The sequence below is a fragment of the Macaca thibetana genome, chromosome 11, assembly GCF_024542745.1.
Source record: "Macaca thibetana thibetana isolate TM-01 chromosome 11, ASM2454274v1, whole genome shotgun sequence".
NCBI classification, from domain to species: Eukaryota; Metazoa; Chordata; class Mammalia; order Primates; family Cercopithecidae; genus Macaca; species Macaca thibetana.
The window spans coordinates 114,077,133-114,102,451 of NC_065588.1; the positions used below are offsets into that span (position 1 = coordinate 114,077,133).

The 25,319-nt window shown below is 47.6% G+C and overlaps 2 protein-coding genes across 5 annotated transcripts in view; one reads left to right on the forward strand and one right to left on the reverse strand.

The window, feature by feature from the left end:
- The window catches only part of SUDS3 (SDS3 homolog, SIN3A corepressor complex component), a 1,028,644-nt gene that overhangs the window by 435,745 nt on the left and 567,580 nt on the right, over positions 1 to 25,319 (forward strand). The window lies entirely within an intron of this gene.
- KSR2 (kinase suppressor of ras 2) overlaps positions 1 to 25,319 on the reverse strand; it is a 518,463-nt gene that overhangs the window by 390,211 nt on the left and 102,933 nt on the right. For all 4 annotated transcript variants that reach the window (XM_050747896.1, XM_050747898.1, XM_050747897.1 and 1 more), the window contains exons 2-3: positions 19,421 to 19,561; positions 14,216 to 14,366 (exon numbers count right to left, since the gene is read on the reverse strand). In XM_050747896.1, coding sequence (XP_050603853.1) covers positions 14,216 to 14,366; positions 19,421 to 19,561 — 292 coding nt within the window. The remainder of the gene's footprint in view (positions 1 to 14,215; positions 14,367 to 19,420; positions 19,562 to 25,319) is intronic.

The window sequence follows — 25,319 nt, forward strand, 5'->3', positions numbered from 1 at the left end:
CAATCAAGTCCCTTCCCTTCTTTAATCCCCTCCAATGGTTTCCCATTCTACTAAGAAGCTTCCAGCAATGGCTACAAGAGCCCTCAGGAACTGAGCAACTGAGCCCTGCCCATGTTTCTGACCTCATCTCCTATCTTCTGCCTCCTCTCCCAGCCATAGATTAGCCCACTGACAACTCAATTATGCTGGCACCCACGTTTCCCTGGCATCCACGTTTCGAAAATCCCCTTCTCTGTGTGGTTCCAGATAGCCAAAAGTGAAGTTGTACAAGACTTAGGTGGCAAAAGAGAAGCAGCCATCATGCCCTGAAGAGTAACATGGGTTGAAGGCAATGGAGAACAGAGGCTGGGGTGGTGGTCCCGTTTATCCTCCATCTTCCCCACCTCACAGCCAGCTCTTCTTCCTGACAGTAGTCCCTCGATGACCAACAGCGACCTCAACTTCACCACCAGATGCTTCATGACAAACTCACAGAGGCAATAGCCACAAAGGGCTAATAACTTTCCCTGGGCATCTATCCAAGCCCATCTGCAAGGTCCCTTCCAACAGGCAGATGTATTGGCTGCCAGATGTCCCTGAATCCGTAGGCTGCCTTACCTATGTCAGGGTAGGTTTGAGACCTTTCTCTGAATCTTAAGCTTCCCTTTTTGAGCTTGTACTTCCCCAGCTCTTCCTACGGTCGTACAAGTCTAACATCTAATAAATTCCATTTTTTCCATTATACTCACAGTAGTTTGGCTTCCCTGATTGACCCATCACTGAGATCGTCACCAGCAGAAGGGATACTGTTCCAGAATTAGCAGCCTCCATTTCCTCCTCCTTGGGATGTGTGTTGTGAGAAGCCCATGTCACATGAAAGGCAACATGTGGGCACCCCAGCAGATAACCCCCAACTGAACACGCACTCAACAACTAGTGCCAACTGCCATCCATGAGCATGCACCATCTTGAATGTTCCAGCCCAGTCAAGCCCCAGATGATGGCAGACCCAGCCAACAACACACAGAACAGAAGAACCACTAAGCTGAGCCCAGCCAATCCCTGAGTCCAGGGAATCATGATGAAACTATGCCCTAAAGAGTTAATGGAACCAATGACAGAAATTACTGAGTTTGCAGGATAACAGACAAGAAAAAAAAAAAAAAAAAAACTTGCTGAGATGCTGAAACTCCTTCCTTTTGTGAGTTTTGGGTTTTTGTGTGTGTGTGTGTGTGTTTTTTTCTTAAAAAACTCACAAGTTTTTAAAAAAGATTTGGCAGTGGGCTAAAATCAGTTGGAACCAAGATGACCAACTGGAGTTTGTGCACAAGTTTACTGACACCACAGCCCAAATTTCCACCACATATGTAATGCTAACTCCTCCCAAATTTGCACATGTAACCTACGAGGTAGCATAAAGAAATAACTACACACATCCAAGGACTTTCCAGACTTCCCCTTTCCCTCCACCAACCACCCGCTTACCCAAGTATCTACCCCCTAAACCTTTCCTAATAAAAATACTGCCTTGAATCCAGCCCAGGGTGACAGATTTGAGCTTGACTCCTGTCTCCTTGGGAGTCAACTTTCAATATGAAGCTTTTCTTTTCTCAAAAACCTGTTGTCATAGTATTGGCTTCTAGTGCATCAGACAGTGAACCCCTTTTGCTCAGTAACAATGAGAGATAACAAAGCAGTTGTTGAGCCACTAGGTTTTGAAATGCAGGTCTGGGACACAGACCCACGCAGCCATGGGTCCCCAGAACCACTGGCCATGTAGGCCTGCCTTCTGCTTCTTAAAAGTGCTTCCAAGGCATGCATTTGAGACCTGTTTGCTCTCAAAATGCTCTTCCCCCATATCTTCTCTTGTGTCATACTTTCTTGTCATTCAAGTCTCAGCTTAAATGTCGTCTCCCCAGAGAGGCTCGCTGTCAGTTTTACGTGTGAACTTGGTTAAGCGATAGGCCCCAGTTATTCAATCAAACAACCATCTAGGCATCAGGTGAAGGTATTCTGTTGCTGTGATTAAAGTCTATAATCAGCTGACTCTAAGTAAAAATTATCCCCTAAATCTGGGTGAGCTGATTCTACCCATTGAAATTGAAATGCCTGAAGAGCGGAACTGAGACGACTTCTTTTTTCTTTTTTTTTTTTCTTCCTGAGACAGGATCTCACTCTGTCACTCAGGCCAAAGTCCAGCGGTGCAATCTCAGCTCACTACAGCTTTGACCTCCCAGGCTCAGGTGATTTGCCCACCTCAGCCTCCCCAGTAGCTGGGATAACAGGCACACACCCCACCCAGCTAATTTTTTTTTTTATTTTTTTTTTTTTTTTTTTTTTAGTAGAGATGGAGTTTTGCTATGTTGCCCAGGCTGGTCTCAAACTCCTGCACTTGAGAAGTCCACCCTCCTTGGCCTCTCAAGAGTGTTAGGATTACAGGCGTGAGCCACTGCGCCCACCCAGAACTGAGAGCTCTCCAAAGAAAAAGAAATTCCACCCATAGACAGCAACTTCAGTTCAAGCCTGCCCTTCCTAACAGCCTGCCCTACAGATTTCAGACCTTCCCAGCCAGCCCCTACCATTGCATAGGCCAATTCCTTGCAATAAATCTCTTAATACAATGCATCTTATTGGTTCTGCTTCTCTGGCTGAACCCCGACTGACCTGCTGTGATCACCCTATCAAAGCCAGCCACAAAGCCACCATTGTTTCACTTCAGTTTTAATTATCTGCATAAAACCTATTATCATTTGTTTTTTTTGTTTTTTGTTTTTTTTTTTAGACAGAATCTCACTCCGTTGCCCAGACTGGAGTGCAGTGGCATGATCTTGGCTCACTGCAGCCTTGACTTCCCAGACTCAGGCAATCCTCCTGCCTCACCCCTCAAGTAGCCGGGACTATAGGTGTCTGCCACCACACCCAGTTAGATTTTTTGTTTATTTTTTGTAGAGATGGGGTCTTGCTATGTTGCCCAGGCTGGTCTTGGACTCCTGGGCTCAAGCAATCCTCCTGCCTCAAGCCCCGCAAAGTGCTAGGATCATAGGCATAAGCCACTGCACCCAACTTGGTATTTTTCTTATTTATTGGTCCTTCCAACATATTCTAGAGCAGCACTGTCGACTGGAATATTCTACGATGGTGGGGATGTTCTAGAACTGTGCTGTTGCAACAGGGAGGCTGCTAGCCACGTGCGGCAATGAACACTTGAAACATGGCTCCTGAGAATGAAGAAGGGAATTTTAACCTTTATTTAACGAATATAAGTTTACCTGGTCACACAAGTCTGGTGACCGCAGTACTGAATAGTACAGGTCTGGGACACAGACCCACGAGAGCCCACAGCCAGCCAGCCTTCCCCACCACTGTATCCCCAACCCCTCCTAGCAGCTTACACAGGGGAAGTTCCATCTGTGTTTACAGAATAAATGAATGAGCCATTTGCGCCTAAGCGTGTTCGCATCAGGTTTCTGCCGCCTGTAAGCAGGAGACCTAATTTGATGCTATCGACATGTAAGGGATTCCTGAGCGCCTACAGAACAGGAGGGCTGGAGCAGTTACAGGGGAAACGAAAGACATCAGCGTCAATGCTAGAACATACGAGACCCTGTGGGCTTCGGGAGGAGCAGCTCTTCCTCTGCCAGCCCAGCCTTTCCCAAGTTAGAAGCGAGTAGAACAATAGGGCAATCAAGACCCACTCTTACTCTTTGTTCCAGTCAAAGGAAGACGGTATGGTGGCAGGCGGCATTCTGGGGGGCTTCATTCAAAGCCCAATCTGGGAAGAAGCCAGAGGGCATCTGAGGCTGTCCTATTTCGGGGGCCACTTTGCATCCTGTTTTTCTCCTGACTGCCAGTTCTCCCCCTTGATACTCAAGAGAAGAAGCCAGAGGAGGGCCCACACAGGCAAGCTCCTGGGAGGCTGTGGGGTGCACGGGCACCTGCCTGCCTGCAGCACCCTGGCCTCCACTCTCTCCCCTCAGTGGCTCCCTGAGCCCCCGAAGGATTCTCAGCATCTGTCACCTGCTCTAAGCCACCCACCGACTCTGCAGTCAGAGTGTTATTTGAAAACCAGACAAGAGATCCAGGCACCTTCTGTTCAGCCTAACCTGCTTAATCTGCAGTGTAAGCTCCTCACCGTGGCTCACTGTGGGGGCTGGTACTGCGCACCTGTCTGGCTCCAGCTCCCACCGCTCTCCCCGGCATCCCCACTGGGCAGTCATGCTGTTCTCTCTGCACCTGGGATGCCCCCCTCCCTCCCGTCCCAAGGCCCTTCTGAGGGTTCCCATCACTCCCAGTCGTTAAGACTTCCCCTCCCCCTTCAGGTCTCAGTTCAATCCTGAAGTCTTGAGAAAGTCCCTGAGCCCTGGAACCCAACACTGTGTGTGCCAGATGCAGAGAAAGTGCTGGATAAACACGGGTGGGAGGGGGAAAAGGAGGGAAGGGTAGAAAAGAAGGAAGGGGAGGAGGAAGGAAAGCAAGATCTCCCATTATCCTTACATAAGCATATTCATTTTAAAAAAGGAAAACAATAACCACAGCAAAGATCTTCCATTATCTTGACCAGAGGTTTTTCCTTGGGAAAGGAAAGATGCAGATGACCACAAATTATGAGGCTGAAAATATCAAAATGCCAAAAAGAAGAGGAGAGAGAGAAAGAACATCAGAGAAGAGGAAAAAGGCCACAGCAACAGCACTCTGAGAGCTGGGCCATGTCTCCGCCAGGCTCTCTTCTGATAAGACAACTGTGGCCTGGGAGAGGAAGGTCTAGGAAGGGACCTGCTGTCCTCATATGCTGAAGTCCCCAGTCTTGGAATGGAGAGGGAGGTGGAGGCAAATGGTGAGAATGTGCTCTTCCTGCAGCCAAATCAATTTCACCCCAGGACCTCAGCTCTGTAGTAACCACAGGGGAAAACAGGGGCTGGGTCCAGAGAGAAATGGTTTGTGGCCTTTATTTTTGTGGCCAGGGAATGGTTACCTCCAGAGAATAATCTAGCCAGACAGAAGGGAAGTAGTCTCAAAAGCAGCAGCAGTGCTGAGGGAGACCGTGGCTCAGAGGGAAGAGAAACAAAGAATGAGAGAGCTGAATTAGAAAGGTGAAGCCCCTTGGAAGGGCCCCCTGGAGGAAAAAAGAGAGGAGGATGAGGAGGAGAAGTGGAGAAAGTGAGCTGGGGGAAGAAAAAGGCTGGAGGAGCCTGGTGATGGTGATGACGGTGGTAATGATGATGGTGATGGGTGGTGATGGTGGTAGGTGGTAATGGTGGTAACAATGGTGATGGGGGTGGGTGGTGATGGTAGTAACAATGGTAATGGTGATGGTGGTGGGTGGTGATGGTGGTAACAATGGTGATGGTGATGGTCGGTGGGTGGTGATGGTGGTAACAATGGTGATGGTGGTGGGTGGTGATGGTGGTATTGGTGATGGTGGTATTGGTGATGGTGGTGGGTGGTAATGGTGGTAACAATGGTGATGGTGGTGGGTGGTGATGGTGGTATTGGTGATGGTGGTGGGCGGTGATGGTGGTAACAATGGTGGTGGTGGTGGGCGGTGATGGTGGTATTGGTGGTGGTGGTGGGCGGTGATGGTGGTATTGGTGGTGGTGGTGGGCGATGATGGTGGTATTGGTGGTGGTGATGGGTGGTGATGGTGGTATTGGTGGTGGTGGTGGGTGGTGATGGTGGTAACAATGGTGATGGTGATGGTGGTGGGTGGTGATGGTGGTAACAATGGTGATGGTGGTGGGTGGTGATGGTGGTATTGGTGGTGGTGGTGATGGTGATGATGGTGGTAATGATGATGGTGGTGGGTGGTGATGGTGGTAACAATGATGGTGGTGGTGGTGGTGATGGTGATGTGGTGGGTGGTGGTGGTGGTGGTGGGTGATGGTGGTGGTGGTGATGGTGGTAACAATGGTGATGGTGGTGGGTGGTGATGGTGGTATTGGTGGTGGTGGTAATGGTGATGATGGTGGTGGTGGTGGTGGATGGTGATGGTGGTAATGATGATGGTGGTGGGTGATGGTGGTGGTGGTAATGGCGGTATTGGTGATGGGGGTGGGTGGTGATGGTGGTAACAATGGTGATGGTGGTGGTGATGATGGTGGTAATGATGATGGTGGTGGGTGGTGATGGTGTTAACAACGGTGATGGTAGTGGGTGGTGATGGTGGTATTGGTGATGGTGGTGGGTGGTGATGGTAGTAACAATGGTGATGGTGATGGTGGTGGGTGGTAATGGTGGTAACAATGGTGATGGTGGTGGGTGGTGATGGTGGTATTGGTGGTGGTGGTGGTGATGGTGATGATGGTGGTAATGATGATGGTGGTGGGTGGTCATGGTGGTGTGTGGTGATGGTGGTATTGGTGGTGGTGGTGGGTGGTGATGGTGGTAACAATGGTAGTGGTGGTGGGTGGTGATGGTGGTAACAATGGTGGTGGTGGTGGGTGGTGATGGTGGTGAGTGGTGGTGGTGGTGATGGTGGTGGGTGGTGATGGTGGTAACAATGGTGATGGTGGTGGGTGGTGGTGGTGGTGGGTGGTGATGGTGGTGGTGGGTGGTGATGGTGGTGGGTGGTGGTGATGGTGGTGGTGCTGGGTGGTGATGGTGGTAACAATGGTGATGGTGGTGGGTGGTGGTGGTGGTGATGGTGGTAACAATGGTGGTGGTGGTGGTGGTGGTGGTGGTGGTGGTTATGGTGGTGGGTGGTGATGGTGATGATGGTGGTAATGATGATGGTGGGTGGTGATGGTGTTGGTGATGGTGGTGGTGGTGGTGGTGGTGGTGGGTGGTGGTGGTGGGTGGTGATGGTGGTGGGTGATGGTGGTGGTGGTGATGGTGGTATTGGTGATGGTGGTGGGTGATGATGGTGGTAACAATGGTGATGGTGGTGGGGGTGATGGTGGCATTGGTGGTGGTGGTGATGGTGATGATGGTGGTAATGATGGTGGTGGGTGGTGATAGTGGTAACAATGGTGGTGGTGGTGATGGTGGTGGTGGTGGTGGTGGTGGTGATGGTGCTGGTGGTGGGTGGTGGTGGTGGGTGGTGATGGTGGTATTGGTGATGGTGGTGGGTGGTGATGGTGGTAATAATGGTGATGGTGGGGGGGGTGATGGTGGCATTGGTGGTGGTGGTGATGGTGCTGATGGTGGTCATAGTGCTAATAATAGTGATGGTAGTGGTGGTGATTTGCCTATATCATCTCATGTAATGCTCCCAACAACCAATGTGGCTCAAATGATCATCATCCCCATCCTACTGCTTAGGAAACTAAGCATAGAATCATAATATGTCCTATTCATAATCACAGCTAATGGGTGGCAGAGCCAGAACTGAAACCCAAGTTTGTTGGACTCCAGATTCCATACTCTTAGAAAATGATTGAGGACTAAGAAGGAGAAAGGAGAACGAGAATGGAGCCTGCTCTAGCCGCCTTATTTAGTATGATGACCAGTTCCTCCGTTCCAGAGGCCACTACCAACCCCGCTTAGCCTGCTGCACGTCTTCTTTAATCCTCGGCACCTATTCTCACACACTGGATAAGGTACGTGCTCATTAGGACAATAATTCATTGTCTGCGCCCCAGCCCCCCACACTAGAAAGTAAACTTTACAGGGACACACACTTCAGCATGCGTTTCTAGAGATCAGAAGAGCACCTGGCATAGAATAACCATGCAACCAATTGCATTGAATGAGTGAATAATGGTTTTTGGTTTCAGGCCATAGCTGCCATGAGAAGGAAAGGTGAAGCTATCCTGGCTCCGGGACGCTTTGATCTTGCTCAATGAATGGATGAGTGTTCTTTGGTTTCAGGCTAAAGCTGATCTAACAAGCTATGAGAAGAGAAAAATGAGTTAAGATTTCCTATCTTCCGGGCTCCTTGGGCACTGGAAAATAAAGATATCCCTAAAGCCCAAGGAGAAAATTAAGATTAGCATTAACGTCTCTAAAATAAAGCTACTTCCATCCTCTGAGAGAGAGAGAGAGAGAAAGAAAGAGAGAGAGAAAGAAAGAGAGAGAGAGACAGAGACAGAGAGGGACAGAGAGAGAGAGAGAGAGGGACAGAGAAAGAGAGGTGACATATTCTTGGCCAGGCACAAAGCAGCCTTGCTGCCATATCCTTGGTCTCCATATGAGTTCCTCAATACAACTTGTCTTCTGTCATTTAACAAACACGCATCCAGTCCGCACTTTGGGCCAGAATTTTAAAAACCTGATTTCATCACTGTAGGAAACGCCAGCTCTGGGTTGAGCTGGGCTTTTAAGATGAATACAATATCACCCTCAAGAAGTAAGAGTATGATGGGAAAGATACTAGTTTATTCCTCAGTCTGGGATAACATTTTTAGTTAGAGTAAAGGGAAGCCATCCAACTCCCAAGATGGTTAGAAGCTTCAAGGAACCAATTACTATTTTTGAGGGAAGAAAGGATTTTAAACATGAAAGATACTTTGAGGATGGCTCACTGGTTCCCCCTTGTGGACATTAATAGCGAGCACATCACACAGCTTTTCAGAGGCAGGGAGGGGCTCGGCGGTGTAGATCTTGCGGTCACTGAAGCATCTGGTGTTCCGGTAGCCAAGGGCAAGCGGTCAGCTCAGTTTGCAGAGCCCAGGAAAGTCCTCATAGAGAAGCAGGCTTTGCATTGGGCCTGGGGAAGAGCAGGGATTCACCAGAAGGACAAAGGGAAGGAAAATTCTAGGCAGAGGGATGTACCAAGATGTGAAATCCAAGCCTCATCTAGAAAACTCTAAGTAATTCACAGATTTATCAGATATTTAGGGCTTGAAGGGAAAATGTGACTGGTAGGACTTCAAGTGGAGCCAAACCATGAGACGTTTTGCAATCCATGAGGAAGACTGTGTTCTTTAAGCCACTGGTAAGTTTTCACGGATTGCTTGAGCTCAGAAGTTTGAGACCAGCTGGAGCAACATTGCAAAACTCTGTATCTACAAAAAGTACAAAAAAAGACTGCCAGGCACGGTGGCACACGCCTGTAGTCCTAGCTACCCAGGAGGATGAGTGGGGGGATTGCTGGACCCCAGGAGGTAGAGGCTGCAGTGAGCCAAGATTGTGCCACCACACTACAGCCTGGGCAACAAAGCAAGACCCCATCTCAAAAAAAAAAATACATATGTATTAAACTGCTACTATGTGCTAGATATTGATCTTCATCTGGGAATCAAACAGTGAGCAGAAACAAGTATGATCCCTGCCCTTTTTCAGCTTACAGTCTAGTGGAAAAGAGAGGCATTCATTTAAAAACAAATTGCTCCCCAAAAAAGGTAAGCATTAAAAAAAAATTTTTTTTGAGATGGAGTCTCGCTCTGTCGTCCAGGCTGGAGTGCAGTGGCACGATCTAGGCTATGATATGCATTATTTCTATCTTTTCAACTTATAAGACATATCTGAGGTCTATTATTCCTTAAATTTGCAATGCTATATAACGTTGTGCTTTATCGTTTTATTTTTTTGTTTTGTTTTGGGGTTTTTCTTTTGTTTTGTTTTGTTTGAGACGGAGTCTCGCTCTGTCATCCAGGCTGGAGTGCAGTGGTGCGATCTCGGCTCACTGCAAGCTCCGCCTCCCGGGTTCACGCCATTCTCCTGCCTCAGCCTCCCGCGTAGCTAGGACTACAGGCACCCGCCACCACGCCTGGCTAATTTTTTGTATTTCTTTTTTTTAGTAGAGACGGGGTTTCATCGTGTTAGCCAGGATGGTCTCGATCTCCTGACCTCATGATCCACCCACCTCGGCCTCCCAAAGTGCTGGGATTACAGGCATAAGCCACCATGCCCGGCGTAAATGTTTTAAGTGGCACCATTACCTGCAGGAACAGCATAGGTGAAGTACAGTGTTAAGGATCAGAAATGGGTACACAATTCTTTACTAAGAAGTCTGAGTTCAGCTGACTCCGGTGCTGAGTGCTGTAGGAACATGGGTAAACAAGGAGCACTTGGCCATTGCTTTCAAGGTGCCGGTGGCCCTAAGGCTGGCATCTGAGGCAGGACATAGAAGACTAAGTCTTAGCAGCCTGGGAAGAGTCCAGAGGGAGGCCTATGTGGAGGCAGAAGGATCAATGAGATCAGTGTAGGTTCAAACCATAGTGAGGTGTATAATGAAAGTGCTGCTTGACCAAACATGGGGATGCATGCCTGTAATCCCAGCACTTTAGGAGGCCGAGGCAGGAGGACTGCTTGAACTCAGGACTTTGAGTCTAGCCCAGGCAACGACAAAGCGAAACCCAGTCTCTACAAAAATCAGAGAGGTGTGGTGGTGTGCACCTGTAGTCCCAGCTACTGGGGAGGCTGAGGTGGGACAATTGCTTGAGCCCAGAAAGTCAAGGCTGCAGTGAGCTGTGATCACACCACTGTACTCCAACCTGGGTGACAAGGTAAGACCCTGTCTCAAAAACAAAAATTAGTGGCAGGCCAGGCACGGTGGCTCATACCTGTAATCCCAGCACTTTGGGAGGTCGAGCCAGATGAATCACCTGAGGTCAGTAGTTTGAGACCAGCCTGGCCAATATAGCAAAACCCCACTTCTACTAAAAACACAAAAATTAGCTGGGCGTGGTGGCGCATGCCTGTAGTCCCAACTACTCAGGAGGCTGAGGCAGGGGAATCACCTGAACCCAGGAAGCAGAGGTTACGGTGAGCCAAGATCACGCCACTGCACTCCAGCCTGGGTAACAGAGTGAGACTCCATCTCAAAAAAAAAAAGAAAAGAAAGTGGACATTACCCGCATCTGCTAAATGATATAGCATAGAACAGGAATGGACTTACAACATCGTCTTTCATCATGAATAGGAAGGAGGATTATTCTTTCATGAAACATGCTATAATTGTGTATATGTATGTTCAGCTACATGGTGTGCATGTATGTATACCTATGTGTGTGGAGGGGGTCACAATATAAATTGTACTTGTACTGTCCATCTGGATCAAACAAATTTTGAAAAAGATCAGAGGACAGGGCCTGGTGTGATGGCTCATGCCTGTAATCCTAGCACTCTGGGAGGCCAAAGCAGGTGGATTGCCTGAGCTCAGGAGTTCAAGACCAGCCTGGGCAACACGGTGAAACCCCATCTCTACTAAAATACAAAAAAATCTAGCCGGGCGTGGTGGCATGCACCTGTAGTCCCAGCTACTCAGGAAGCTGAGGCAAGAGAATGGCTTGAACCCAGGAGGCAGAGGTTGCAATGAGCCAAGATCGCACCACTGCAGTGCAGCCTGGGTGACAGAGCGAGACTCTGTCTCCAAAAAATAAAAATAAAAATCAGAGTACAAGACCTTTCATGTTCTCGCGCAGCCCAGAATGTTACAAAAAAATGACTATTCTGCCCCCATAAGGCTGACAGAAATGCCTCTCTCACAGAAACTGGAACCTCACTCTACTTCTAAGGATGCTGCCAAACTCAGTAGAGCCTCTCTGATGAGACAACGTGAATTCTGAAAAGTAATTAAAAACCTAACCTCAAACACTCACTGTCAGATATTGTGGGGGCATAAATGGGTACAAACTTTCTGGAAAGCGATATGACAATGTTCACCACAATTCTTAAAATATGTGTTTTGTTTTTGTTTTTGTCTTTGCCTTTTGTTTTTGAGACAGTCTCGCTGTCACCCAGGCTAGAGTGCAGCGTCATGATCTCGGCTCACTGCAACCTCCACCTCCCAGGTTCAAGAGATTCTCCTGCCTCAGCCTCTCAAGTAGCTGGGATTACAGGTGTGTGCCACAACACCCAGCTAAAGTTTTGTGTTTTTAGTAGAGACGGGGTTTCACTATATTGGTCAGGCTGGTCTCAAACTCCTGACCTCAGGTGATCCACTGGCGTTGGCCTCCTAAAGCGCTGGGATTACAGGTGTGAGCCACCGTGTCTGGCCAAAATATGCAAATGTTTTCCTGCAAGACTCCTCTCCTATGAATTCACTCTAAAAGAATAGCCACAGGGGTCCCCAAAGACAACACTCAGGGGTATTCAGGCAGCATTGCTTATGATAGGAAAAGTATGGATATAACTCAAATTTCCAAAAATAGGAGATTGGTTGAATAAATTGTGTTAGTATTCAGGCATTAAAAATAAGAAGTGAATGCATTTATTGACAAAGGAAGATGTTTATGAGATAACATTGTAATTTGGTGTAATTTATTTTTAAGAGAGGATCTCACTCTGTGGCCCAGGCTGGTGTTCAGTGGCACCATCTCAGCTCACTGCAGCCTTGACACCTCCAGGACTCAAGCAATCCTTCCACTCCAGCCTCCCAAGTAGCTAGGACTACAGTTGCATGCCACCACACCCAGCTATTTTTTTTTTTTTTTTTTTTTGTAGAGGTAGAGTCTTGTTATGTTGCCCAGGCTGGTCTCAAACTCCTGGGTTCAAGCAATTCTTCCACCTTGGCCTCCCAAAGTGTTGGGATTACAGGTGTGAGCCACCATGCCTGGCCTGCAATTTTTTTTTTAAAGAGAGAAAACTGCCATCTGCTTCTCACTGTGGGTAAAGAGAGAAAGTCACCTTTGGAGTAGATTTTGTATGTACTGAGTGACTGAGAGGCCCCTCCCTGTCAGCCACACTCGCGTTCGGTGAGTCAGCACCATTGTGCTACAGGTAAAGAGTAGCATCACCTTTACAGCTCGTCAGCCAGCAGTGATTGTGCCTCCCTGGGGACGTTTTGAAATATCTGGGGATATTTCCGTGTGTCATGACTTTGAGTTGGGGGATGTTACTGGTATCTCATGGGCAGAGGTCAAGGATGTTTCTAACCAAACATCCTTCAAGGCATAAGACAGCCCCCAGTGCATGGTCTGCCCCCACTTTATTTTTGAGACGGGATCTTGCTCTGTCCCCCAGGCTGGAGTGCAGCAGTGTGATCATGGCTCACTGCAGCCTCAATCAATGTCCTGGGCTCAAGTGATCCACCAGCCTCAGTCTCCCGAGTAGCTGGGACTACAGGTGTGTGCCACCACACACGGCACTTTTTTTTTTGTATTTTTTGTAGAGATGGGGTTTCACCATTTGCCCAGCCTGGTCTGGAATTCCTGAGCTCAAGAGATCCTCCTGCCTTGGCCTCCCAAAGTGCTGGGATTACAGGCATGAGCCAGTGTGCCCGGCTGCATGATCCCTTTTGATGCTGACTGTACCTGAATCAGGATCTGCCAGCAAGAAAAAAATACAAAAGGGCACGCATGGAGGACTAGGCCAATGACCTGTTTCAAGTATGTTCTGTTCTGTTCACTGCTGCCTCCTCAGCCCTGCTGGCACCCCATAGCCACTCAGATTAGAAGACTTCTCCAGGTCTAGAACAATATTCAACAAATGCTTATTGAATAGAGCAGGTTGAATCAAGAAAGGGCATCCGAGAGCCTCCACCTGACTCTGCCAGACTGATGCTTAACAGTGACACCTTGTGGTGGGAACTGAAACAACCGTGCTGATGGTCACTAACACTTCTCCGTGGCTGGCGTTTGCAGAGCGCATCCCTTGGGACAGAAAGGCCCCAGAATTTGCAGATAAATCATGAGGCTAGAGAGAAGCAGGAAGCCTCAGGAAGATGATATTTGATGTTCTGCTAATAAAGACAAATGGGTATCTGAGCAATTAATGGAAAACATCCAGGAGGGATGACAATATATTTGGCCCCCAAACTGATACAAGTCACAGAGGTTATTTTATCAGGTGAAAAAAAAAATTTTAAGCAATATGTACGGATAATTCTAATTCTATTTTTTAAAGTAAACATATATCCATTTGTCAGGAAAAATTATACCAAAATGATAACAGCAGTTACCTAGAGGGTGGGGCTTAGGGCGATTTTTTTAAAAATCTATTTTCTGGTTTATGTTACAATGAATGCAAATCACTTCTGTAAAAAAATAAAAATAAAAAAATAGAAGCTAGACATTGACCCAAAATGCAAAGGCACTTAAACATGTCTAAAGTAAAAAGAACCTGGTCTCCTACACACACTCAACATTTTCATGTCCGGACCCTAATTATCCAGCACCAGATACCCTAAACCTCAGCAGGTCGTCCTGGGGCAAGAGTTCAAACCCAAGAACTTCCCTTGTCGGCGTCTTCCGGCCTCCAAATCCCAGGTCCATGCTGCCTCTTCCTGCGTGTCACATTTGCCCCCCAGGGTTGACTGTCTCGTCCTGGCCTGCAGTGGCAGGCACAAGATGCTGAGGGACCGTGGCAGCTGTTCTGGGGACAAGTCTCCACATCCCCGGCCCCAGGGCCTGCTCACCTGACATGTGGACATTCCTGAGGCAGGAGAGGGAGGCATTGAGGCGGGCACACTCCTCCCGGTTGGCTCCGTATTTCTCCACAGTCTCGCACACCTGTTCATCCGTCATCTCCAAGAGGTCCTCCAGGCTCAGCTGGCCCGGGGAGATTTCCTAGGGGAGGGGAGAGAGGATTGTCAACGGTGGGGCAGGAACAGCCTCTCTGCCTCCACCCCGCCCTCTAGTGGTGCCTAGAGGAGAACACTCCGCCGTGCAAACGCTTTGCACAACAGTGGGGTCTCCGAATCTCCGGTTTGCCACTCATTAGCTAGATAACCTCTGACCGGCCGGGCGCGGTGGCTCAAGCCTGTAATCCCAGCACTTTGGGAGGCCGAGACGGGCGGATCACGAGGTCAGGAGATCGAGACCATCCTGGCTAACACAATGAAACCCCGTCTCTACTAAAAATACAAAAAAACTAGCCGGGCGAGGTGGCGGGCGCCTGTAGTCCCAGCTACACGGGAGGCTGAGGCAGGAGAATGGCGTAAACCCGGGAGGCGGAGCTTGCAGTGAGCCGAGATAGCGCCACTGCACTCCAGCCTGGGCGACAGAGCGAGACTCCGTCTCAAAAAAAAAAAAAAAAAAAAAAAAAAAAGATAACCTCTGACCAGTCGCTCAACCTCTCTGGGCCTCACTTTACTCATCTATAAAGTGGGACTCCTAAGTGTTCACACTTGGCAAGGTAGCGCAGGTGCTTAGTGCTATTATAATTACTACCCTGTCTGGCGTCAACACTGTGCCTGTCTCTCGAATGTTTATAAGCCAGGGCCCCATTTTTTCATGTTTGCATGGCTCCCAGTGCCTCCTCCACAGGGACTCATCTGAAATCCCAGCACACACTCAGAGCAAGCACAGGATAAGGCAGGTGCGCTGATGGCTGGGCCCCACTCTGCTTCCTTTCTTCTCTGGCTGCAGAGTCCAGGCCTCACACTGGTCTTCAGAAAACCTAATGGGAAAGGGATTGAAGGTCCGTGCTCCATGCTGGAAATGAAACTAGGTTTGTTTTTGAGCCCCATTGGGGCATGGCTTTGCATCCTAAGGCAAAGCAGAAATGCTGGAGTGTAGCGTGGAGTTGGGGAAAGGGACCTAGAAAAGGTAGGATTCTCAATGTGCTGGCAAGCGAACTTTCACCGCCACCCCATCTTCCCAAAACAGTGTCTCCCTAGACACCATCATATGGAGACACCTCAAAATTTGTCAAGCTTCTACATTTATGCATATATATCTGTACGTATATATGAGTCTTCTTTTATAGCACTTACTACTCAACATCTTAACATATATTATTACTTAAGTAAAGGTTTTTTGTTCTGTTTTTTGTTTTTGAGACAGAGTCTCACTCTTGTCTCCCAGGCTGGAGTGCAATGGCATGATCTGAGCTCACTGCAACCTCCGCCTCCTGGGTTCAAGCGATTCTCCTGCCTCAGCCTCCTAAGTAGCTGGGATTACAGCCACCAACCACCACACCTGGCTAATTTTTGTATTTTAAGTAGAGACGGGGTTTCACCATGTTGGCCAGGCTGGTCTCAAACTCCCGACCTCAGGTGATCCGCCCACCTCAGCCTCCCAAAGTAAATAAGGGTGAAATAGCATACGGATGGTGATTCTAGGGCAGTATTGCAGAATACATCTACCCTCTTGTGGTCATGTTTGTGTATTACACGTTTGTGTATTACAACAAGATACAGCTCCCACATTAAACTGATAGCCAGAAAGAAGAAAACTGTCTCAGCACAAAAAATTATCTTCAAAAATATGAGCTATGGCGCAAAAGTCGAAGCCCAATCAGTGCCTTTTCAACTCACCAGGGCAGGCAGGGGGCAGAGAGAGAACAATAGTGGAGTCACTTAGAGGCTTTCTCAAATAGGGACACATTGCAGATGAGCCCCTTTAAGAAAGGTGATGATCAAGGACCTGTTTGTTTCTGGTTGTTGTTTTTCTTAAACAGAGACAGGGGCTCACTCTGTCACCCAGGCTGGGGTGCAGTGGTGCCATCGTATCTCACTGCAGCCTCAAACTCCCGGGTTCAAGCGACCCCCCCACCTCAGTCTCCTGAGTAGCTGGGACTACAGGCATGCACCACCATGCCTGGCTAATTTTTAAATTTTTTGTAGAGCTAGGATCTCACTATGTTGCCCAGGCTGGTTTCGAATTCCTGGCCTCAAGCGATCCTCCCACCTCGGTTTCCAAAAGTGTTGAGATTACGGACATGAGCCATTGCACCCTGTCTAGGATCTGAAGGTACAGAATGACTCACATTTGAAGGGGGTGATTCATAACATAAAAAGATTCTCCTCTTTGATTCAGGATTCACTTGTGCATTTTAACCTTATGATTTACATATATATAATTTCAATTTACTCTGAAGTTTAAGATCACAGAAAATCATAAAAGTAACATTTTTTTAACATCAAAAATGGAGAAACCCTTAACAATCTGGGCCAAAAGGGCAGACACACCTCTGTTTGATAAAATAATAGTAGTAACAATAGCTGAAATGGATGGAACACTGTTTTAAGGTTTTTGATAGATTTCCTTTATTATCACAAAGACTACTGAAAGTAGGCACTTTTATCACCACCACTTAGAGACTAGGACAGTAAAATTCAGAAAGGTTAGACCACTTGCCTAAGGTCACACAGCAAGTAATTGGTGGAGCCAGGATTCAAACCCAGCGGTTTTACTTTGGAGCTTTCTCCATACTTCAGTCACTTCACAAAAAGGGGACCTCTGGTGGACACATGCCTGAACTGCAGACAAAGAGCAGAAACCCCTCATCTTCTCCCGCCCACTCCCTGGGTGGTGACCTTGGACTCAAGATGCTCATTGACTAAGGCAACAGCCACAACTCAGCTACCTGCAGGCCAGGTAAATGTAAATGAGCAAGTCGATGCCAAACAGGAGCTCAGTTCCATGGTCAACATTTCTGATTTTGTGAGTGAAGCCAGAGATCTGGGATTTTTAGGCAGACTCTTTTGGTTTTTAAGTATTGGCTCAAAATAAATGTCCTGGCATCATATTAGCCAAACGACAACAAAAAAATGTCTGCATAGCTGATCCAGCTTGAGGGCCACCAGTTTTCAGCCCCTGGTCTAGAATCGTTTCTGCCTTATTTGCCCCCACAAGTAGCACTTGAGAGACAAATGATCCTGAAGCCTCCCAAAAAAATTCCCTGAGCCGTGCAAACACAACGCCATCTGTCCTTATACAGGACCGTTCATTCTAAGGATATCTGCAAGAAACTCATCTGGGTTCTCTGGCCATGCTGAGAATGAAATAAGGAAACATGGAATTGTGCATGGTCTGATGTGCATATGCAAGATGGGGTGGGGTGGGGGCCTGGAGGAATGGAGCGGGGTGATGCCGCATCTGACTCGGGATTCTTAGATCTGGTGGGGCTGGGTGAGATTCTTGTCCCTGCGGACAAGGTCTAAAAAAGACAGGGAGCCTCTTCAAGCAGGAGGCAGGGAGCACCTTGAGAGAGGACTCTTGGTTTCACTGGCAGGGGGGCAAGCTCCTCTTCTGCCCAGTTCAGGGAGGCCCAGGCAACAGGAAACAAGGCTAAGGCACAGTCCTTCCAACCTAAAGCTTTGCTGTCCATCTGAGCTGGACATCCCGCCAGCCCCATCCACTTACCAGCTAGACTAGTCACTTAGCTCTGAGCCTCAGTTTCCCGCTCTGTACAAGGGGGATAACAGTCACACCTACTGAAAAGGTCATTGCAAGGAGGCTGAACAGTCTCAGCAGTTGAGATCCTAAGTGCAAAGCCCTTAGCACAATGCCTAGCATGAAAGATGCAGTGATGTCCGCTGGTTTTATTAGGTTTGGCTTGGCCCTGTCACTGCAAATGGATCAGTCCCTGGGATCCCAGGGGGTAAGAAAATCTCACTATCCTCAAGATGTTAAGAACGTGGTCCAATCTTTGAGGGTGGACATAAGATGTCAGATGCTCACAGCAGTAATAGCCTGGCATCTACTGAATGCTATTTGGTGCCAGAATATGAGCTAAACCTTTTTTTTTTTTTTTTTTTTTTTTTGAGGCAGAATCTTGTGCTGTCACCCAGGCTGGAATGTAGTGATGCAATCTCAGCTCACTGCAATGTCTGCCTCCTGGGTTCAAGCAATTCTCCTGCCTCAGCCTCCCGAGTAGCTGGGACTACAGGTGTGCACCACCACACCTGGCTGATTTTTGTATTTTTAGTAGAGACGTGGTTTCACCATGTTGGCCTGGTCTCGAACTCCTGACCTCAAGCGATTCGCCCACTTCAGCCTCCCAAAGTGCTGGGATTACAGGCATGAACCACCGCACCTGGCCTTTCTTTTCTTTTCTTCTTTTTTTTTTTTTTTTTTTTTTTTAAGACAGGGTCTTACTCTGTCACCCAGGCTGGAGTGCAGGATCACAGCTCACTGTAGCCTCAACCTCCTGGGCTCAGGTGATCCTCCTGCCTCAGCCTCCCAAGTAGCTGGGACCACAGGCACGCACCACCACATCTGGCTAATTTTTGTATTTTTTGTAGAGGTTTCACCATGTTGCCCAGGTTGGTCCCAAACTTCTGTGCTCAAGCAATCCATCTGCCTTGGCCTCCCAAAGTGCTGGAATTACAGGCATGAGCCACTGTGCCCAGCTGAGTTGAACATTGTATAAAAATCATCTCATTCTATGATGTTGGCTATTTAAGAAGAGATGACAATCATTATGCACATTTCACAGATGAGAATATTAATGCTCTAAGACAGTACTGTTCAATATGGCTTCCACGGGCCCCATTAATTAATGTTAAACACAATTTAAAATTCAGTTCCTTAATCACATGTCCTAACCACAAGCGGCTACCACATCCGGCAGCACAGATAGAAAATATTCCCATCGTAGCAGAAAGTTCCACTGGACAGCGCTGGACTAAGAGGTGAAGTGATTTAGCTAAGGTGACTCTGTGAATATGTGGCAGAGCTGAAGGGTTCTGACTGACTCGGGAAGCACACTCTCGATGACCCCATTCAGACAGCACCAGTCATCCTGAATGTTTTTGTCCAGCACATATTAATTAAAAGCCTGCTATGTGCCAGGGACTGTGCTGTGCACAGCCAGAAACCTGCAGCCCAAGAGCAACCCAGGGGGTAGCTGCTGGCCAGGAAGGGGCAGGGGACACAGGGGCCCCCCAGGTCACCTCCAGGACTTCCTTGCGCACATCGACGATCCGGAACCAGTGCCGTAGCTGGGGGAAGCCATCCAGCTCCGCGTTGCGCTCCTGCAAGGCCACCTTCTTTTTGCAGGACAGCTGCCGGCTGAAGTACTTCACCAGCTTGCTCTGTGGAGACACAGCCAAGGACGGAGGACACATCTCAGAGGCACTGACACAAGGAAGAGAGACAAGAATCCCCTACGAACCCCCACCCTAAACCCAGCCAGCTCTGTACTTTAAAGACTGGTTCCACTACAGTGAGATCCAGGTTGGCACCCATCTTTCCACCTCGTTGGTGAAGAAACAGGCGGCTCCAGCATCTGGCTCGTGGTTGGGGGAGGTGGCGCACATTGGTACCAATTCAGTGGAGGGCCTTTTGATGGCATCCATTGACACCTCAATTGCACACATCTTTTTCTCTTTTTGTTTTCTTTTGTTTTGAGATGGAGTTTCACTCTTTCACCCAGGTTGGAGTGCAATGGCATGATCTCTGCTCACTGTAACCTCCGCCTCCCAAGTTCAAGCAATTCTCCAGCCTCAGCCTCCCGAGTAACTGGGATTACAGGTGTGCACCACCATGCCTGGCCTAATTTTTGTATTTTTAGTACAGACGGTGTTTTACCACGTTGGCCAGGCTGGTCTCAAACTCGTGGCCTCAGGTGATCCGCCCACCTCGGCCTCCCAAAGTGCTGGGATTACAGGGGTGAGCCACTGCACCTGGCCTGCACACATCCTTTGATCCAACAATTCCACCTGCAGGAACTCCTCCAACAGACACCCATACTGTGCAGAATGACTGTACAAGGTTACTTCCTTATAGTTCTGTTTGCAACAGCAAAGGACTGCAAACATTCTGAGAGTCCATCAGTAGGAGACTCATTACATAAATGACGCTACAGCCAACAAAGAAACTTATGCAGCTCTAAAATCAAACCACGAGGCAGGCTCTGTACTGACAGAGAACAGTCTCCAGGGTACACTAATAAATAAAAATAAATACTCTCCCATTCATAAGGAAAACGTTTCCCTGTATATATCTTTGTAAATGTAGAAACTCTGTCCACAAGGACTCCCAATTCTTTACTTTTTTTTTTTTTTTTTTTTTTTTTTTTTTGAGATGGAGTCTCACTCTGTCGTCCAGGCTGGAGTGCAGTGGTGCGACCTCAGCTTACTGCAAGCTCTGCCTCCCAGGTTCACGCCATTCTCCTGCCTCAGCCTCCCAAGTAGCTGGGACTGCAGGCGCCTGTCACCATGCCCAGCTAATTTTTTGTATGTTTAGTAGAGACGGGGTTTCACCGTGTTAGCCAGGATGGTCTCAATCTCCTGACCTCAGGATCTGCTCGCCTCGGCCTCCCAAAGTGCTGGGATTACAGGGGTGAGCCACCGTACCCTGCCAAGGACTCCCAATTCTTTAGGGGAGGGAAGAGGAAGGTGGGGAAAAAGAGTCGGGGAAACATTTTATTTAAACTCTTTTGTGCTGTTTGAATTGTAAGTCCTACAGAAACATCCAAAAATTAATTCTTTTAAAATGAGACAGACTTGAACCCAGGCTTCTGAAGAGATCCCATGACATGAGAAAAGAAAGTTTTTTATTGCTGGTTTTTTATTGCTGGGTTTGTAAAATCTCACAATATTAACCAAAGAAAGGCAATACTTGTGTGTCTGAGCAGAGAAAACAATTTGGAAGAATAAACTCCAGGCCTCTGACTTGGGTCAAGTATTTCTTTATACACATTTTTTGTATGCATTCAGTAGTTACCCGAGGTATAATACATTATCATCTTTTTTTTTTTTTTAAAGAGACAAGGTCTTTTTCCATTGCCCAGGCTGGAGTGCAGTGATGCAATCATAGCTCACTGCAGCCTTGAACTCCCTGGCTCAAGAGATCCTCCTGCCTCAGCCTCCCAAGTAGCTAGGACTACAGGTGAGTGCCACCAAACCCAGCCTATATTATCATCTTTGTAATTTAAAATGTATTTAATAAAGATAATTAAATAGAACAAAATTAGAATTCGGTGTGGAGGTGTTTGTGGCATTTCAAAACAGTCAACCAACATTTATCAAGAACAAAGTCTGAATTCTAGGATCAAAAAATTCAGAGGGCCAGATGCCATGGCTCACACCTGTAACCCCAGCACTTTGGGAGGCCAAGGCATGAGGACTGCTTGAGCCCAGGAGTTTGAGACCAACCTGGGCAATGTGGTGAAACCCTGTTTCTACAAAAAAAAAAAAAATCCTCACTCAGGAGGCTGAGGTGGGAGGATCACCTGAGCCCAGGAGGTGGAGGCTGCAGTGAGCCATGATCATACCACTACACTCAAGGCTAGCTGACAGAGTGAGACCATCACTCAAAACAAAACAAAGCCAAACTTGGAGCCTGGGATGGCTGTCATGGGCTTCTGTTGCTTTTGCTACCTGGTCTCCATTTCCCCTTTTACTGAAAAGAACACATCAACTTTCTTTCAAGGAACCTCCCTTCTTTGGCCCGCAGTCCATCCAGCTGATGTGAGGCTGCTCCCATTGCACCACCCCATCAAACAGCCGTACTTGGGTCACGGCTGCAGGGTGGGCACGTAACCCAGGCCCCATCAAACAGCCGTACTTGGGTCAAGGGCAATCACGGATCCAGCTGGGCCACTGAGACCCCACCAGGACCTCTTCTAAGCACTCAGGACATAGCCATAGCACACCCTCCAGGGCTGCCAGGTGGTGTCATGGAAGACAGGAGCTGCCTGGGCTGTCGTCCCTGCTGCCATCTGGGAGCCTCCTGACACTGAAGCCCATTTGGAAGACAGCAGAGCCAAGAGATGGAGTCACATTCCCGGCCATAGCCATCATCTGAGCCCCAGCAGTGAGCGGAGAAACCAGATCTCCCTGGACTCTGCAGTGATGTGCGCCAATAAATTATCTTCTTTTGCTTAAGCTGCAGTGAGCTGGATTTCTGTCGCTAAAGCCTCCTGACTCATAGGGAAATTAAAGAACATGGAGTCCACCTCCTTGAGGGAGTCTTGGCATCCCTGGTATACTGGTTTCCTGTGGCTGCTGTCATGAATAACCACGTACTAAGTGGCTAAAAACAATACAAACATACTGATCTCGCAGTTCTGGAGATCAAAAGTCCTAAATCAGTCTCATGGGGCTAAAGCCAAGGTGTCAACAGGGCTGGTTACTTCTGGAGGCTCCAGGCAAGAATCAGTTTCCTTCCCTTTTCAGTGATCAGAGCCCGCCCGCATGCCTTGGCTTCTGGCCCCTTCCCCACATCACTCCAACCACTTCCTCCATTACCACATCTCCTGCTACTGCCTCTTATCCTCCTGCTTCCCTCTTATACAGACCCTTGCAATGATCTGGGACCCACCCAGACAACCCAGGGCAATCTCCCCATTTCAAGATCCTTATCTTACATCTGCAAAGTCCTTTTTCCCATGTATGGTCACACAATCACAACTTCTGGGGAGTAGGAGGTAGAAATTATTGGGGGACTGTTATTTAGCCCACCACACCTGTGCACTTACCCGGGCAAGTGGTTCAACTCTACCTGGAGGAGAGGGGAGGGGCTGAGGAAAGGCAGCCCCAGCAGAGGTCAGGGCCCATGAGACAACCATCCAAGAAGAGCATCCAGAAATAGCAATGGCCCAGTGAAGTTGGGAGATTAGGTAAATACAGAAAACTGAGCAAATAAACAAATCTATTGAGCATTATTGTTCTTCCTGTCTGAGAAGAGTGACACGGGATGTGGGATGGGAAAAGCTAGACTAAATCCTGTGGTATTGGTTTGGGAAGAGTTACTCCATACATGTAGATAGAAATGTTGATGTAAATGTGTGTGTATATGTATACATATATGCACTGCACACACACACACACACATACATATATATATAGCCTAGATTGTCCACTGAAGGGACTCAGATTTACTCCAAAAGGTGAGTTCTGGGCTACGGTAGTTTACAAGGACTGCTGTAACAAAGTACCACAAGTTGGATGGTTCGAACAGGAAACATTTCCAGTGTCACAGTTCTGGAGGCTAGAAGTTTGAAATCAAGGTGTCGGTGGGGCCATGTTCCCCCTGAAGGCACTGGGAAAGGCCCTGCGACAGGCCTCTCTCCTCGCTTCTGAGAATCCCGTGGCTTGTGGCAGCCAAACTTCAGTCTTCACATAGCATTCTCCCTGTATGTGTGACTGTGTCCAAATTTTCCCTTTTTACAAGGACACCAGTCATACTGGACTAGTATGAACTCACCTAAACTAATTACATCTGCAACAACCCTATTTCCATATAAGGTCATATTCTGAGACATTGAGGATTAGGATTTCAACGTATGAATCTTGGGGTATCACAACTGGAACCAGAACACGGACCTTTGAAACACAAAAGCAAGAGTGACCCCCGACCACCCCAGTCTGACCATCTGTCTGCAAAGACACTGCATTCATCCTAGATCAGGGACCTGGGTAACACAGCGAGACTCCATCTCAAAAACATAACAATAATAATTAATTTAAAAAATAAAATAAAAAACTAATCAGGTTTAAATTACTAAACATTCTTTAAAAGCCCAATATATCATTTATCTAGTTTTTTTTCAGTACAGGTTACCGTTATACTGCAAGAGAATGTACTTTTAATCGGATAGAAAACTGTGTCTTCCTAATTCGTAATTTAAGTTCTGATTTTGAAAATAGTAAGGTTTAATTTAATCCATCCTATCTACAGAAATTACGGGAAACACACACAAACTGACATCATTGGCAATATCTGCAAATCGGGCTTTGTACCAAGCGGTTTTCCTCAGCCTTTTCTTCTGAATAAATGAGGTTTTACTGTTCATTATTCTATATCTATGTATGCCCATGTTGTGTTTCAAATATTGCAAAAGAAATAAGGATCTGGCCCCTTTAAAAAATAATAATAAATGAGCATGATTTATCAATTTCTTCCCTTCCCTTCCCTTCCCTCCCCTCCTCTCTTCTCTTCTCTTCTTTACTGTGACAGGGTCTCACCATGTTACCCAGGCTGGTCTCGAACTCCTGGACCCAAGCAATCCATTCACTTCGGCCTCCCAGGATGCTGGAACTACAGGTGTGAGCCACCGTGCCCAGCCTCAATTTGTTAAACAAAAGAGGTAATGTCAACTGGGAAGCCAGTGATGTCATGCGTCATACCTTTAAAAAAGTCACAGAAAATTGAAAAACTAGGCTAAGACCAGAAGTTAAATGGCAGGACCATTGGAACCATGGTACTGCCTTATGCAAACATCTGCTGGAGAATAGTACTGTTTCCCAACTGCGGGTATCACTGATAACTTGAGAGGTGGTACCCAGGCGTAGTGTTAAATAACATCATATCATATAGTGAGCACTTTCTTCTCCGTCCAAATTTTTCTCCAGCCATCTGACTATATCAAGGAGACAGTCTCTGTTGAATGATACTATGTCTTTAACAACTCTCTAACCTCTGCAATCTCTGTCTTTTTTTTTTTTTTTAATTTTATTTATTTTTTTTTTTTTGAAACAAGGTCTCACTCTGTCACCCAGGATGGAGTGCAGTGGTGTGATCATGGCTCACTGCAGTCTTGACCTCCTGGGCTCAAGCCATCCTCCCACCTCAGCTTCTCATGTAGCTGGGACAACAGGTATGTACCACCATGCCTGGCATGGGCCAACACACCATGCCTCTTTTTATTTTTTGTAGAGATGGGCTTTACTTGGTTGCCCAGGCTGGTCTCTAACTCCTGGACTCAAGCAACCCTCCTGCCTCAGCCTCCCAAAGTGCTGGGATGATAGGCATGAGCCACTGCTCTCTTTATAACAGAGCACAGGACAGTCTCAGAGCCTTCGGCAGATAACAATATGATACACCATTTCATGACACTTGTGTTTA